Below are 13,129 nucleotides of genomic sequence, written 5' to 3'. Positions count from 1 at the left end.
GTCGGATTCAACAGTAAATCGACAGAATTTAATATTCCAACAGTCGAGTGTTGGAAAGTCCTTGGATTGGCAAAAACTGCCTATTTTTTTAAAAAATGGATGCGGATTCAACAATCCATAGGGAGGTGAGTCTGTAGCGGGCGAGTCCTGGCAAGGATTGAATATTGAACTTCCGATATTTACACTGTCGGAAATATTGAATACCACCCTTTGTATCTTACACAAAATTATAAAAAATGTTGTATAAAATGACCTTCATTCTATGTATAATGTGTATATGAATGTATTTTGTGTTCAGATCGGAGATTCCTGCTGCAGTCTCTCCATTTTATATTCGGGAGGTACCTGTACTTAACGAGGGATGTTTTCGTGGAATTAACCACAAATATTTAATAGTAAATGAGTCTACAACAGTTAACAGGTAGATAACAAGTCCTTTCTTGCATTGAGTGAGACCAGACTGCATGGTATCATTGACCCAACTATGATCTCCAAAAGGCTCCATTTACAAACTTAGAAAGGATTACCCATGACCTGTTGAAGTACTTGGTGACCTTTCAATATTCTGTGGTGTCTATAACTTTACTGGTCATCTATCAGTAGGTTATTTATTCTTTACATTACAGTATATTATCTTAAAGGTCCAAGTGTCTTCACACTGGTATACTGTGTATCTATAGCTAGTGTAGGAAATCACTATACTTGTCAATCATCTGAGAATGTCCATGAGACTACCGAATTTTGCTGACCTTTCGAAGACTACCCGAAGAGTAAGACCAACCTTTTGATGTAAAACTGATTGTGAAACCTTCAGGTGGATACTTCGCATGTGCCCTGCACTCAGTGGAGGCAGCCATTTTGGTAGCTGGTCCATTGCTCTTTGTAATGTAATTGATAAATTCTCAGAGTCACCTGTCTATGTGATGTCACTAGTCTGGCCCTAGCAAAATGGGAGGCTGAATAATAATCCATTTAACATAATGGTGCATATAAGTGACCTACAGTATGAACAATACAGTAATAATGTAACGCTGCACATAATTTGGGGCTCAACAAACTACCTCCTGACAAGAGCATCTATAAGATTTAGTGAAAGTCCAGCGGTAAGTGGATAAGTGTCCTGTTACTCTAATGGGCCCTACACACATGCCGATGTGTGCAGGGCTACCTAGCTATGCTAGGTCGGGCTGTGCTGCGCCGCTATCGCCTAGCACACAGAGCTGACAGCCCACACACAGAGCGAGCTGTCAGCTCTGTGTGCTAAGCGAGCGGACAGCGCCAGTGTTCTCCGGTGGGAGAACACTGCCGATGCCGAGATTGATGGACACTGTCCATCAATCTCGGCCACCGATAAAGACGCGCGGGGACGCGCACGGATGCCGATACAGCCCCCACACATACACCGATGTGAGGGCATTTGCTAAGCGACTTTGCAAAACTAAGCAAAATCGCTTAGAAAATGCCTTAATATCGGCATGTGTGTAGGCCGTATAAGGTTATAGTGTGGGCTTTGGGTTCTGAAGACTGTAACCTCATTCCATGTGTGATGTTGCGTCATGCCTCTTCCAATTATAAAAACATTTGGTCAAAGTTACTGAGAAAACAATTTATAATTTTACACTGGTCTGAACTTTAGTTCAACCACTTTGTAGGAGTAATTGTGTCCCCTGCCGGCCAACCAGTTGATGCCAGTTGCCGTGCTCTCATGTTGTCCTCTCAGATACATTCCGTTCAGGTTAGAGTCATGGCAGACCCCATACCACCAAGCTCCTCGATACTCTTCGGCACAGTTTTTTGTATGGGCATCATTGTCCTGATCAAAGGTGGAGTAGGCTCGGTTGTTGTGGTAGCTGAGCGAGTCACCTGGGAAACAGAGTCATCAGTCAAATGCCCTTATCTTTCATCATCTGTGCATCTCGTATGTGCTCAATCCATATTACATGTCTGCTCCCAATCACTGGGCTCATATTACACGTCTCTGTACTGCTCCCAATCACTCAGCTCATATTACATGTCTCTGTACTGCTCCTCATCGCTCTGTCCATATTATATGTCCCTGTACTGCTTCCCATCAGCCTTCCCATATTACATGTCTCTGTACAGTTCCTCATCTCTCTGTCCATATTACGCCTCTGTACAGCTTCTTATCTCTCTGTCCATATTACGCCTCTGTACAGCTCCTTATCACTCTGTCCATATTACGCGTCCGCACAGTTCCTCATCTCTCTGTCCATATTACGCCTCTGTACAGCTCCTTATCACTCTGTCCATATTACGCGACCGCACAGTTCCTCATCTCTCTGTCCATATCACGTGTCCGCACAGTTCCTTATCTCTCTCTATTCATGTTACGTGTCACTGTACCAGTCCATATTCTGTACCGTACTTATCACTCTGTCCATATTACATGACTCTGCACACAATGTCACCTGTGGCACCTTAAGGTCATAATAAGCCTCTACTTCTACCTCTGTATGAGGGAGCGCTACCTATCCCAAAGAGGACAGGTGGAGGTTTTACACATAACAACCAATCAAATCCTAGATATAATTTATTTAGAACATTTATTATAATGATAACTAGAATATGTTTGGTTGCTGTCGTCACACCTCCACTTCTCCTCCTTCAAAGGTTGGATAATTCAATCCCATGAGTTATTATCATACCGCATCTTGTCTACACTGTTCTTATCTCTTTTGCATTTTTTTTACCTCTCTCTACACTCTTCATCATCCCTCTCTGCTGTTCTATAGGTATTTTCTTTTCTTTATGGTCTTTCTGCGTGACCTTAATATCTCTATGCATACATTATGTCTTTATTTATACCAGCTTTCCATCTCTTGGTGAATCTATTCATGCAGCAGTGAAAAACGCAATCACTTTTCTACAGAAGGGGTTACGGTGGAGAAAAAAAAGATTTATCCAGAGGTGCCCTTAATTAGTGTAGACAGGGCTGCAGCCAGGGGGAAGGGCTAAGAGGGCACATGCCCAGATTGAGGGGGCACCAAGATGTTCGGAGACATAAAGTAGGAAACCTGTAATAAGTCTGAAGGATACCTTTGTGGCAATAGTCTCTGACTGGTTTCTATGCCTGTGTCACTGGACTTATCAGAAGGATGCAGACAGTCTGTAACCCACCAAACATCAAGTAGCAGTAGCCAGTTGCCACCATTGTCACACTCCTTCTGTCCATGTGTTCAGAACCACTCTTACCTAGACTAACCCATGATGAGTCTTCTCTTGTGGCCCTTCTACAGGCCTTGGAATGACTAGCCAAGAGGCAATGCAACCACAGACTCCTGCAGAGTGGAGGTCAGAGCCTACAAGACACATCCTACCCATGGCCAGGTCAGCCAACAGCAGCCTCTGAGAAGTGGCAAAAAGCCAGATACATGGCCAGAGTGAGGAGTAGGAGAGCACTGGTGAGGACACTGGAGCGCAAGTCACTTTTGGTGCAAGTACATTGCCTTCATACTGCTTCCTGGGATCTCAGATGGGTTACATTATTCTGACTGGCTACAAAATATTACACAGTTTTATCTATACTTTGACCTTATGACTGAGGGCTCATATGAAGTGTAACTGTCAGTGTGAAGAAGATTTAAGGTCCACACAACCTAAACATGGGACATACTGTACGTGTCCATTACCTGCATCTCCAGCCACATATTTTCCAACATTCAGTTTGTATTTCTCTGTCTCTGACCCAATGGTGAAGTCACGGTAGACTGCATATGTTTTCTTATCTTCAAAGTCTGTGAAGTCAACGCGTAGTTGGAATGTTCCTTTGTAGAAATAAATGATGGATTAAAAATCACTATGAAATGGAAGACTAGGGATAACATTGGACAGATAAGGACCTCATAAATGGTTGCGTCGATGCTATCCACCGACCATATGTTCCAGAAGTTTCAGTCAACACACAAACATTTCCATTGATAAAACATCTTTTGGGGTTTTATGGTGTCATATTGTATGTTTAACCACCCCCTGAAACACCCATACCCATGCACACTCCCATCCCTCGCAGAGCCATCCTGGCTGTAACTGTGCATAAGATAGAGCATGATAGAGAAGATGAGCAGGACCGCACAGAGGGTGGTGAGACCAGTGCTGTTGCTCGGGGTGCAGGGCCGAGGTGGTGCATTGATGCCCATTACTTATTGTACCCGGTGGCTCCTGGCTCTTGGTTCCAGTGAGTACAGCCAGAGGACAGATGGCAATACTGGAGAGAGCATGAGCCAAGGGTCGCAGCCAAGGACTGGTAGGAGGAGAAGGGTTGATGAATTGAGGAAAAGTCTCTTGGGTTTATTTACTAAGATGGGAGTTCTATTGAAGATGGGATGTTGCTATGGGCAACCAATCAAAATCTACTTATTTATTTAGCATCTCCTAGAAGATAACAGATGGAATCTCATTGATTGCTCATGGCATCATCCCAGGTTTGGCTACCCATTAGACAGCATAGGGCCTGGGCCCCTTGATAAAAGGAGAGGTGATCCAGCTAATGGGGCCCAACAGGGGGATCCCACTTGCCCAGGGGACCAGGTATGGCTACACAACAGAGAACAGGTTGGCGTGGATAGTGGAATTAACAAGGTCGACAGCTCTTACGTCGACTAGTGTCATTGAGAACAGGTTTAATAGTGTACCCCTAGACCCTACTAAATTTAGAGGCTTTACCGTCTAAATTTAGATGCCCCCCGGTTTGCAGGGAGTCTGGATTTAGACGTCTAAATGTAGACTTCTAAATTGCCGGAGGAGTCTAAATTGCCGGGTTGTCGGCGGTGCGCTGGACTGCAGGGAGTCTGGATTTAGACGTCTAAATCTAGACTTCTAAATTGGCGGAGGAGTCTAAATTGCCGGGTTGTCAGCGGTGCGCAGGACTGCCTATTTCACTGTGGAACTACAAGTACCACAGTGACCTGTCAGCGCTGGGTGCACTGCTGCTGCCCAGCGCTATGCTGATAACGTAGCTTACATAAGGAAAGCAGCCACGCGCTGCGCTGAGAACAGCTAGAGCGGCACGCGCACAGTAAACACAGAGTCTGGCAGACTGCCAAGTTTCAAAGGTTCACTGTGCGCGCGGTGGCGCCGTGAAACTACACAAGTACCATTTTTTTTAACTCACTAAAATAAATTAATTAGATATCCTTTAATTAAAATGATTACTGAGATTTTTTAAAATCGTCATTATGCAGAAGGCCACCATCCTCATCACCAGTGCACAGGGAAAGGTCCTAGAGCAATCACATGAAATGATTGGCTGCTACTAGCTACAGTAACTTTTGTCCCGTACAACCCTATAAATCAAGGATGGGGAACATTTGGCCCCCCAGCTGTTGAACTACACATCCCAGCATGCCCTCCTATAGTGTTACAATTTGGCCAAGCTAAAACTGTTGCAGGATATGCTGGGTTGTGTAGTTCAGCAACAGCTGGAGGGCCAAAAAGTTCCCCATCGCAGTATTATTGTCATTCCGGGTGCTACGTGGCCAATTAGATATATATACTCACCTGTTCTTGTTAACATGTGGAGATTGTCATTGCCGAGCCAAAACTCACTCCGTTGATTACCAAAACCCTTCTTATAGGAATTCCAGTCACGGTAAAAATCCACAGAACCGTCCTGACGCCTCTGAAATACCTGCAAGTATGTCATCAAAACAAACCTACCATTGATCCAAAGTGGAAATAATTGATAACTAAATGGGCCACACAGCCTAAATGGGCAAATCTACCTCAACTCCATGTATTCATAGACACGCCTCTTTTTTTTTTAGGCCACACCTCCTTCACAGATAGGTGACTACAGATAGGTATCTGGAGTGCTATTTACATCTACAAGTACATTTCACCATAATCAGCAATACTGTTTCCAATTCTGATTTCTTTGTAGCAAAAATTTAATTAATTAAGTCTCTAGGTCAATTTTGCTTTTCAGATTTGATTTCTTTGTTGTTGTGTCTGTACATAGATTTTTTTAGGTTTCATGTTCTGTATGTTCCAATTTAATTTTTTTTGTTCAATTTCTTACTGGGAATTTTTGACAGAGCCCAGGATATCTGGAAATGTTATGAGTGGAAACAGTGTTTCAGGGCTATGGGAAAACTGGTACAAAGTAGAAATTCACAATTCGCCTGATATGTGTTTGTAAGTATAGCAAGTACTGTAACTGTAGCCCCATTTGCTGATTTACAATGATGACATTATTGGAATTGCAGAGGGTAGGTCTATGGTGACCCAATTTAGCATAAATTGCAACATCGCCCAGCTCACTTCTCCCTTCTGAGTTGGTCAATCCAGGGGGGTGGGAGACTTGCCTAGGAGCAGGGCTGGGTTTGTCACTAAACCTGTGTGGCACGGGCCTAGGGGCGGCAACTGTTACGGGCAGCAACCACTGGTGTAACTATCAAGAGTACATTAGAGGCCGCTGGTGCCAGTCCCCCTGTCCGCTCCCCTTCTGCCCATCAGAGAAACTTCCCCCTGCCCCTTGAAGACACTTCCCCTGCCCACCTGAGATGCAACTCTTCCCTCTACGCGCTGGAGACACTCCCCTCTCTGCATACCGGAGATGCTCCTCCTGTGCGCCGGAGACGCTCCTGCTGCAACCATCTTCCCTTCCCAGCTCCACAGCCAGAGGGAGCATTTTCCCGCCCCGGGCCCGACTGAAGAATGAAAGCACATGTAGGCTGTCTGAAAACCCACTCCTCATTCAGGGGCACAGACAGGGCAGAGCAGCAGGTACTTTTCCTGTTTGGAGGAAGGAGGGGGGTGTCAGGCCTCTGGTCCATGTGTGTGTCAGTGTGCCTTTACAATAAGTGTGTGTTTGTCAGTGTGCCCCTATAACTGTACAGAATATATGTGTGTGTGTCAGTGTGCCCCTAGACCCTGTACAGTGTATGTGTGTATGTCAGTGTTCCCCTAGACCCTGTACAGGATATATATATGTGTGTGTGTGTGTGTGTGTGTGTGTGTGTGTGTGTGTGTGTGTTAGTGTGCCCCTAGATCCTGTACAGTGTATGTCAGTGTTCCTCTAGACCAGGGCTGGGCAATTGCGGCCCTCCAGATGTTGATGAACTAAACATCCCAGCATGCCTTGCATCAGTTTCAACATGGCCACATAGCAAAAGCATCCCAGGATGCAAAGCATCCTGGGATGTGTAGTCCATCAACATCTGGAGGGCCACAATTGCCCAGCCCTGCTCTAGACCCTGTACAGTATATGTTTGTGGAAGGGGGGTTTGGGGTGTCCAAGAATATTGTGCCTAGGGGCGGCCTGACCCCTAAATCCAGCCCTGCCCAGGAGTGCCACATGATTTTTAAGGAGCCATACTGGCCATTCTGGGACAGTAGGCAAAGTATGATATATTTACCCAGCTAGCTTGGCAGCATGGTCTGTTTCGGGCACAAAGTTTCATACTTATAATGCTTACTGACAAACATAATTTGCGCCCAAAGCGACACGGCCATATAGTAAAAGTTCTATCCAAAATTCCAAAATGTAAACCATAAAGAAATATTTTAATTAGTGGCATAGTGCAGGGTGTGCAGTGCATATGGGCCCTTCTATTAAAGGGGCCACTAAGAAAGACTTTTTCATTATTACAGGAAAATGACCGGTTAATTTTTAACTTACAATCCAGCCCCCATCCTCCGTCTCCATGTCACACATCACCAGCAATGTACGCCCCTCCTCAGGGTAGATTGTGTACCAGCCGCTCAAAAAGAATCCTTGTTCCTGAACCTCCTTACAGTCCCTGGGAACTAAAAGACAATTCATCTCCAATTATAAAGTCATGTGACCTGTGCTCTCACACTGGCTGGATAAGGTGCACTGTATTACCTCCTGTGAAGTAAGGATCTCCTTTTCCACCTGCCCACAAAAACATAGAAAAGACAAAGAAATACAAAAAAATAATTTAATATAGGTGTAGAACAGATACCAATACAATACAAAGTGCATCAAAATACAACCAATCATAATGTGCATCAAAATACAACCAACCACAAAGCAACCAATCATAATTATTCTATAGGTAAGTGGTTAGTAACCACTTACCCATAGAATAATTATGATTGGTTGCTTTGTGGTTGGTTACTATTGGTGACTTACTATACATGGAAAAACACAATTATCGGTAAAACACATTGAGAACACAATGCATACTGTACCTTTTTCTCCTGGAGGACCTATTTTACCATGGATTCCGTGATCTCCTGAATCAAAATAAAAATATTCCTCAGATGTAATCATCGTTATTGTCAATTCCACAAATAATATTTATTATCTTAGTAAAATCCAGCCCCCAACAGTCCTGGCTTAGTTGGTACAGTCAGGATCTGTGGGGCAGAAGCATTACACAGTATGGTGATACTTGGCACATACTCTGCAAAAGGCGGGGGAGCCTAATTAAAGGAGGGATATGGCCTTGTGGAACCCTGTTTTCATCACTGTCCAGCATCCCTCTAGATCAGGGGTCAGGAACCTTTTTGACTAAGAGAGCCATGAAAGCAAAATATTTGGAAATTTATTTCAGTGAGAGCCATATAATATATTTTAAAAGTGAATTCAACTAAATGTCAGTATAAAACGCCTCTGAATTTATTCTTTTAAATAATGTTGTTATAATACTCACCATTAATGCGACTTCTGGTGCTGCATGGATTTGCTGATGTCTTTGTAGTCTGGTTGGTACTTGGTGAGGTTAAGCTTCATGCAAGCGTTGAGACTTTCATCCGTTAAACGTGATCGTAGATTGGACTTGATGTTTTTAAGATGTGAGAATGACTGCTCACATGCATACGTAGATCCAAACATGGTCAACACAGCAATACTCACACGCTGCAGTGTGTGGTATGTGACAGGAAGCGCGTTCCAAATCTGTTTTTCTTTTCGCCATCTTCTTTGTCGAAGGGTAATGAGCTAATGATCGAGCAGACTGATTCAAAAGGGGGCGTTTACCCAGCAACGGCCAACGTAGGCCAGTATCATCCAATTAAAATAATGGACGATTGCTCCTGCAGCAAACTGCAGCCCTGAACAAGACATGAGCAGTGAAAAATCGATGGATGGATTAAAACAAGTGAGAATATTTTGTTTTATCTGCGAGCCATATGCAATCATCAAAAGAGCCACACCTGGCTCGCGAGCCATTGGTTCCCGACCCCTGCTCTAGATGCTGGCTGAAGACAACAGGCTGTCTTCAGTGTTAGCCATGTAGGGATGGCCATCAACCATTCAAAAGCATCCATGGACTATGACCAATATTGAATATTTTTGACATCGATGGGGGAGACCCAGATGGTTTTCCAACTTTGATTGTACACAAGCAATAAATATATGTAATTTTTTACATATAAAATGGGACATGGCGCTGAGCTCCCAAAACTGACACAAAGCCCCATCCCGGGTTCTCACTGGCTCACTGCCTACTGAATTGCAAAGCAGGGATGACCATCAGTGGGGGAAACCATTTATCATTCCCTTGTAAATGGTTTTACACCATCAAGATTACCTATCAATGGTATTATCGATGGTGACTATCGATGACTAACTCACCAATGGCCATCCCTATGCACATGTTGATACTGTAGTTAGTTAAACATTTACATTTACAAGGTGCTGTATGGTAAAATATTGTAACAATTAGTGTTGTCACATTTTTAGAATTGCTCTTTTGCACGTCCCTTTCCCTAATTCCCTTTTTCTCATTCTCATTTCCTCCACTTGCCAGCCATGAGAATAAGACAAAGAGAAAGTCACAGTGTCAGGGTGTTGCACAGAAAAAAAAACACTGTGCAGAAACTTCCTTGAAGGCAAAACGGGCTCATTGCCACCAATCACGGAACAGACAGGTCGGTACTTGTGTAGTTTCACGGCGGCACTGCACGCGGATCGCATCGTATGCAAATCACATTGTGTGCACCACACTTTATAAATTCAACTCCATGCCAATGTGGATAGTGGGGGTATGAACAGGTCGGGAGGACACGTTCCACGTCCCCTTATGAGGCTTGCTGCGCTCACCATGCTTCAGGCTGATGTGGATAGTGGGGGTGTGCTTAATCGCTATGTATGCAAATCATATGCAAATCACACACGATTTGCAAACAATGCGATCCACGGGCAGTGCTGCTGTGAAACTACACGACAGGTCTGATTATGTACCCCACTCGGATTCGCTCTGTAGAGTCCCCTACATAATTCTACGTCACCCGCCGTGGCTCTGGTTCTTATATTGTCCCTGAAAATATTTACACCTTAACCAATAGCCACTGAGGGCAACAATGGAATGATGAAATTAATGGTTGGGAGAGATATAGTGTTGATGGAGAGTGGGAACACTGGAAGAGAACCCAATAAAACATACCGGGAAAGAATAGGGGTGAAGCTGACTACAGAAAGAAGGATACATTGAATGATGGGGGAGGATGGATTAATGGAAGGAGCAGTAACAAAGTACAGTGGGTCCACATATTAGAAAGCGCTAGGTCCCATAACATAAACCACTGCTTGTCAGTGTACAATATACCTTTCTGCCCATGATCTCCCTTCTCTCCTTTCATCCCCGAAGCTCCCGGAATGCCAGGACATGGCTGGATAATGGCCAATTTGTCTGTATCGCTCAGACCAACCAGTTTCACCTCTATAGAAAATAAGATGAAAGTATACATTCATTGCAAACATTAGGAAGAGCGATAATCCAAAATGTAGCTCTCTCAGGACCCTGCTGCAAGGGACATAGGAGAGAAAAACAAGGACAGGCAGGTTATCACCAATTGATCACTTCACCAGGCTTAATAAACATGCCCCAATGCCGTAATATATTATAAAACAAAGTTCTGCTTAATAAAGACAGATTGTTACAAACATAAAAAATAAAATATGAATTTAGATTGCTCAAACAAAACAATATTTCCCTACAATTATTATTATATCCAGGCACATTGAAGAGAAGAACACACACAGGACCTGACACACAGAAGAGAAGAACAGACACAGGACCAGACACATGGAAGAGAAGAACAATACAATACAGGACAAGACACATGAAAGAGAAGAACAGGCACATGAACAGACACATGGAAGAGGACAGACACAGGACCTGACACACAGAAGAGAAGAACAACAGACATAGGACCAGACACATGGAAGAGAAGAACAGATACAGGACAAGACACATGAAAGAGAAGAACAGGCACATGAAAAGGCAAATTAACAGACACATGGAAGAGAACAGACACAGGACCTGACACACAGAAGGGAAGAACAACAGACATAGGACCAGACACATGGAAGAGAGGGAGAACAGACACAGGACCAGATACATGGAAGAGAGGGAGAAAAGACACAGGACCAAACACATGGAAGAGAAGAACAGGCACATGAACAGACACATGGAAGAGGAGAACAGACACATGGAAGAGAAGAACAGGCACATGAACATATACATGGAAGAGGAGAACAGACACAGGAACAGACACATGGAAGAGAGGGAGAACAGACACATGGAAGAGAAGAACATGCACATGAACAGCTACATGGAAGAGGAGAACATACACAAGTCCAGACACATGGAAGAGAGGTAGAACAGACACAGGACCAGACACATGGAATAGAAGAATAGGCATACGAACAGACACATAGAAAAGGAGAACAGACACAAGACTAGACACATGTAAGAGGAGAACAGACACAGGACCAGATGTATGGAAGAGGAGAACGGACACATGAAAGAGGAGAACAGACACAGGACTAGAAACATGTAAGAGGAGAACAGATGTAGTACCAGACATAAGGAAGAGGAGAACCGACACAGGACCAGACATAAGGAAGAGCAGAACAGACTCAGGACCAGACACATGGAAGAGGAGATCAGACACAGGACCAGATGCATGGAAGAGGAGAACAGACATAGGAACAGACATACTGTATGAAAGAGAAGAACCGACACGGGACCAGATACATGGAAGAGAACAGACACAGTACCAGATACATGGAAGAGGATAACAGACACAGGAACAGACACATATAAGAGAAGGAGAACAGACACAGGACCAGATACATGTAAGAGAACAGACACTGGACCAGACAAAAGGAAATAAATGAGAAGGCATGGACATTTCTGCTCTGTCCACATGAACTATATAGGTTTCTTACATGACTCACCTGGGCAGGTGTTTATAGCCAGGGATATAGTGGGAAGAGAGTAGAACACCAACAATATGATCAGTAACATGGCAGATCTCTTTTTACTTACTGTACATCTAGAACTGTTCTTTATATTCTGACCGAGCTCCAGACATTCCAGACTTAAGCCAGCCCCTGGTATTCCCACCCAGGGAGAATATATATTACATTTTTAATTGTGCTGAGTATGTTTCTGAGCAGCAGTCTGATTGCATACATATTTTCAGAAACATTTGGTTCTTTTTTATAGTTTATGTGCATAGTGTATTTGAGCTTTTTCTAATCAGTCTTTGGGGTAAATCCTATTGCGCGAAAAAGGTGCAACGTGCCATTGCCACTGGATTTTATCAACAACGGCACCCGAACACGCACTGAAATCAGTCAGCCTTCGCTCAGAACTATTCGGAGCTCAATGGGGCAGCAATTTTGTGCATTTCTGGACCGCCATAGATTCCTCCAATAGAGATAATTGCGGACAACATGATCTTCTGCTCATCTGTAGTATTATTATTATCATTTTATTTATAAGGCACCACAAGTGTTTCGCAGCGCCGTACAAAGGAACAGTACAGGGAAACAAAACTTAACATTACAGTAAATGAATAACAACAATAGAGTACAGGTAAAATGAATGCCACAATTCAATACACATTACAGATTAAATGTATGTAGTGAGGACTTGATCAAAGTACTACTAGAGGCTGATGGCCAAAGATGGAGATGAGTATGTGGATGAGGATGGTCACTGAGTGTTGAGCTGTGAGTGAAATGTGAAGAGAAGAGGGCTTTGACAACAGGAGGGAAGAGGGCCCTGCTCTGAAGAACTTAGACTCTAGTAGGAAGGGGAGACAGATTACATGAGGTCAAAGCGAGTGGGAGGTGACTTGATAGCAGGATGTAAGCAGGCAGAGATGGTCAAGGCCTGTGGCAGGGGGT

The 13,129-nt window shown here is 43.9% G+C and overlaps 1 protein-coding gene across 1 annotated transcript; it reads right to left on the bottom strand.

The window, feature by feature from the left end:
* Positions 1 to 416: 416 nt before the first annotated feature.
* LOC146035305 (ficolin-2-like) lies at positions 417 to 12,246 on the bottom strand. Its single transcript, XM_083158663.1, has 8 exons — positions 12,173 to 12,246; positions 10,536 to 10,649; positions 8,176 to 8,220; positions 7,847 to 7,876; positions 7,640 to 7,767; positions 5,518 to 5,647; positions 3,651 to 3,785; positions 417 to 1,863 (listed from the first exon to the last, which is right to left on the bottom strand). Exons 1-8 carry the CDS (start codon positions 12,240 to 12,242, stop codon positions 1,616 to 1,618), a joined length of 900 nt encoding a protein of 299 aa, XP_083014789.1. The 5' UTR covers positions 12,243 to 12,246; the 3' UTR covers positions 417 to 1,615.
* Positions 12,247 to 13,129: the final 883 nt, after the last annotated feature.

The sequence above is a fragment of the Crinia signifera genome, chromosome 9 (assembly GCF_055691185.1).
Source record: "Crinia signifera chromosome 9, ASM5569118v1, whole genome shotgun sequence".
Lineage (NCBI taxonomy): Eukaryota > Metazoa > Chordata > Amphibia > Anura > Myobatrachidae > Crinia > Crinia signifera.
The sequence above is the reverse complement of the archived record's forward strand: the minus strand, read 5'-3'. Positions and strand labels throughout refer to the sequence as shown.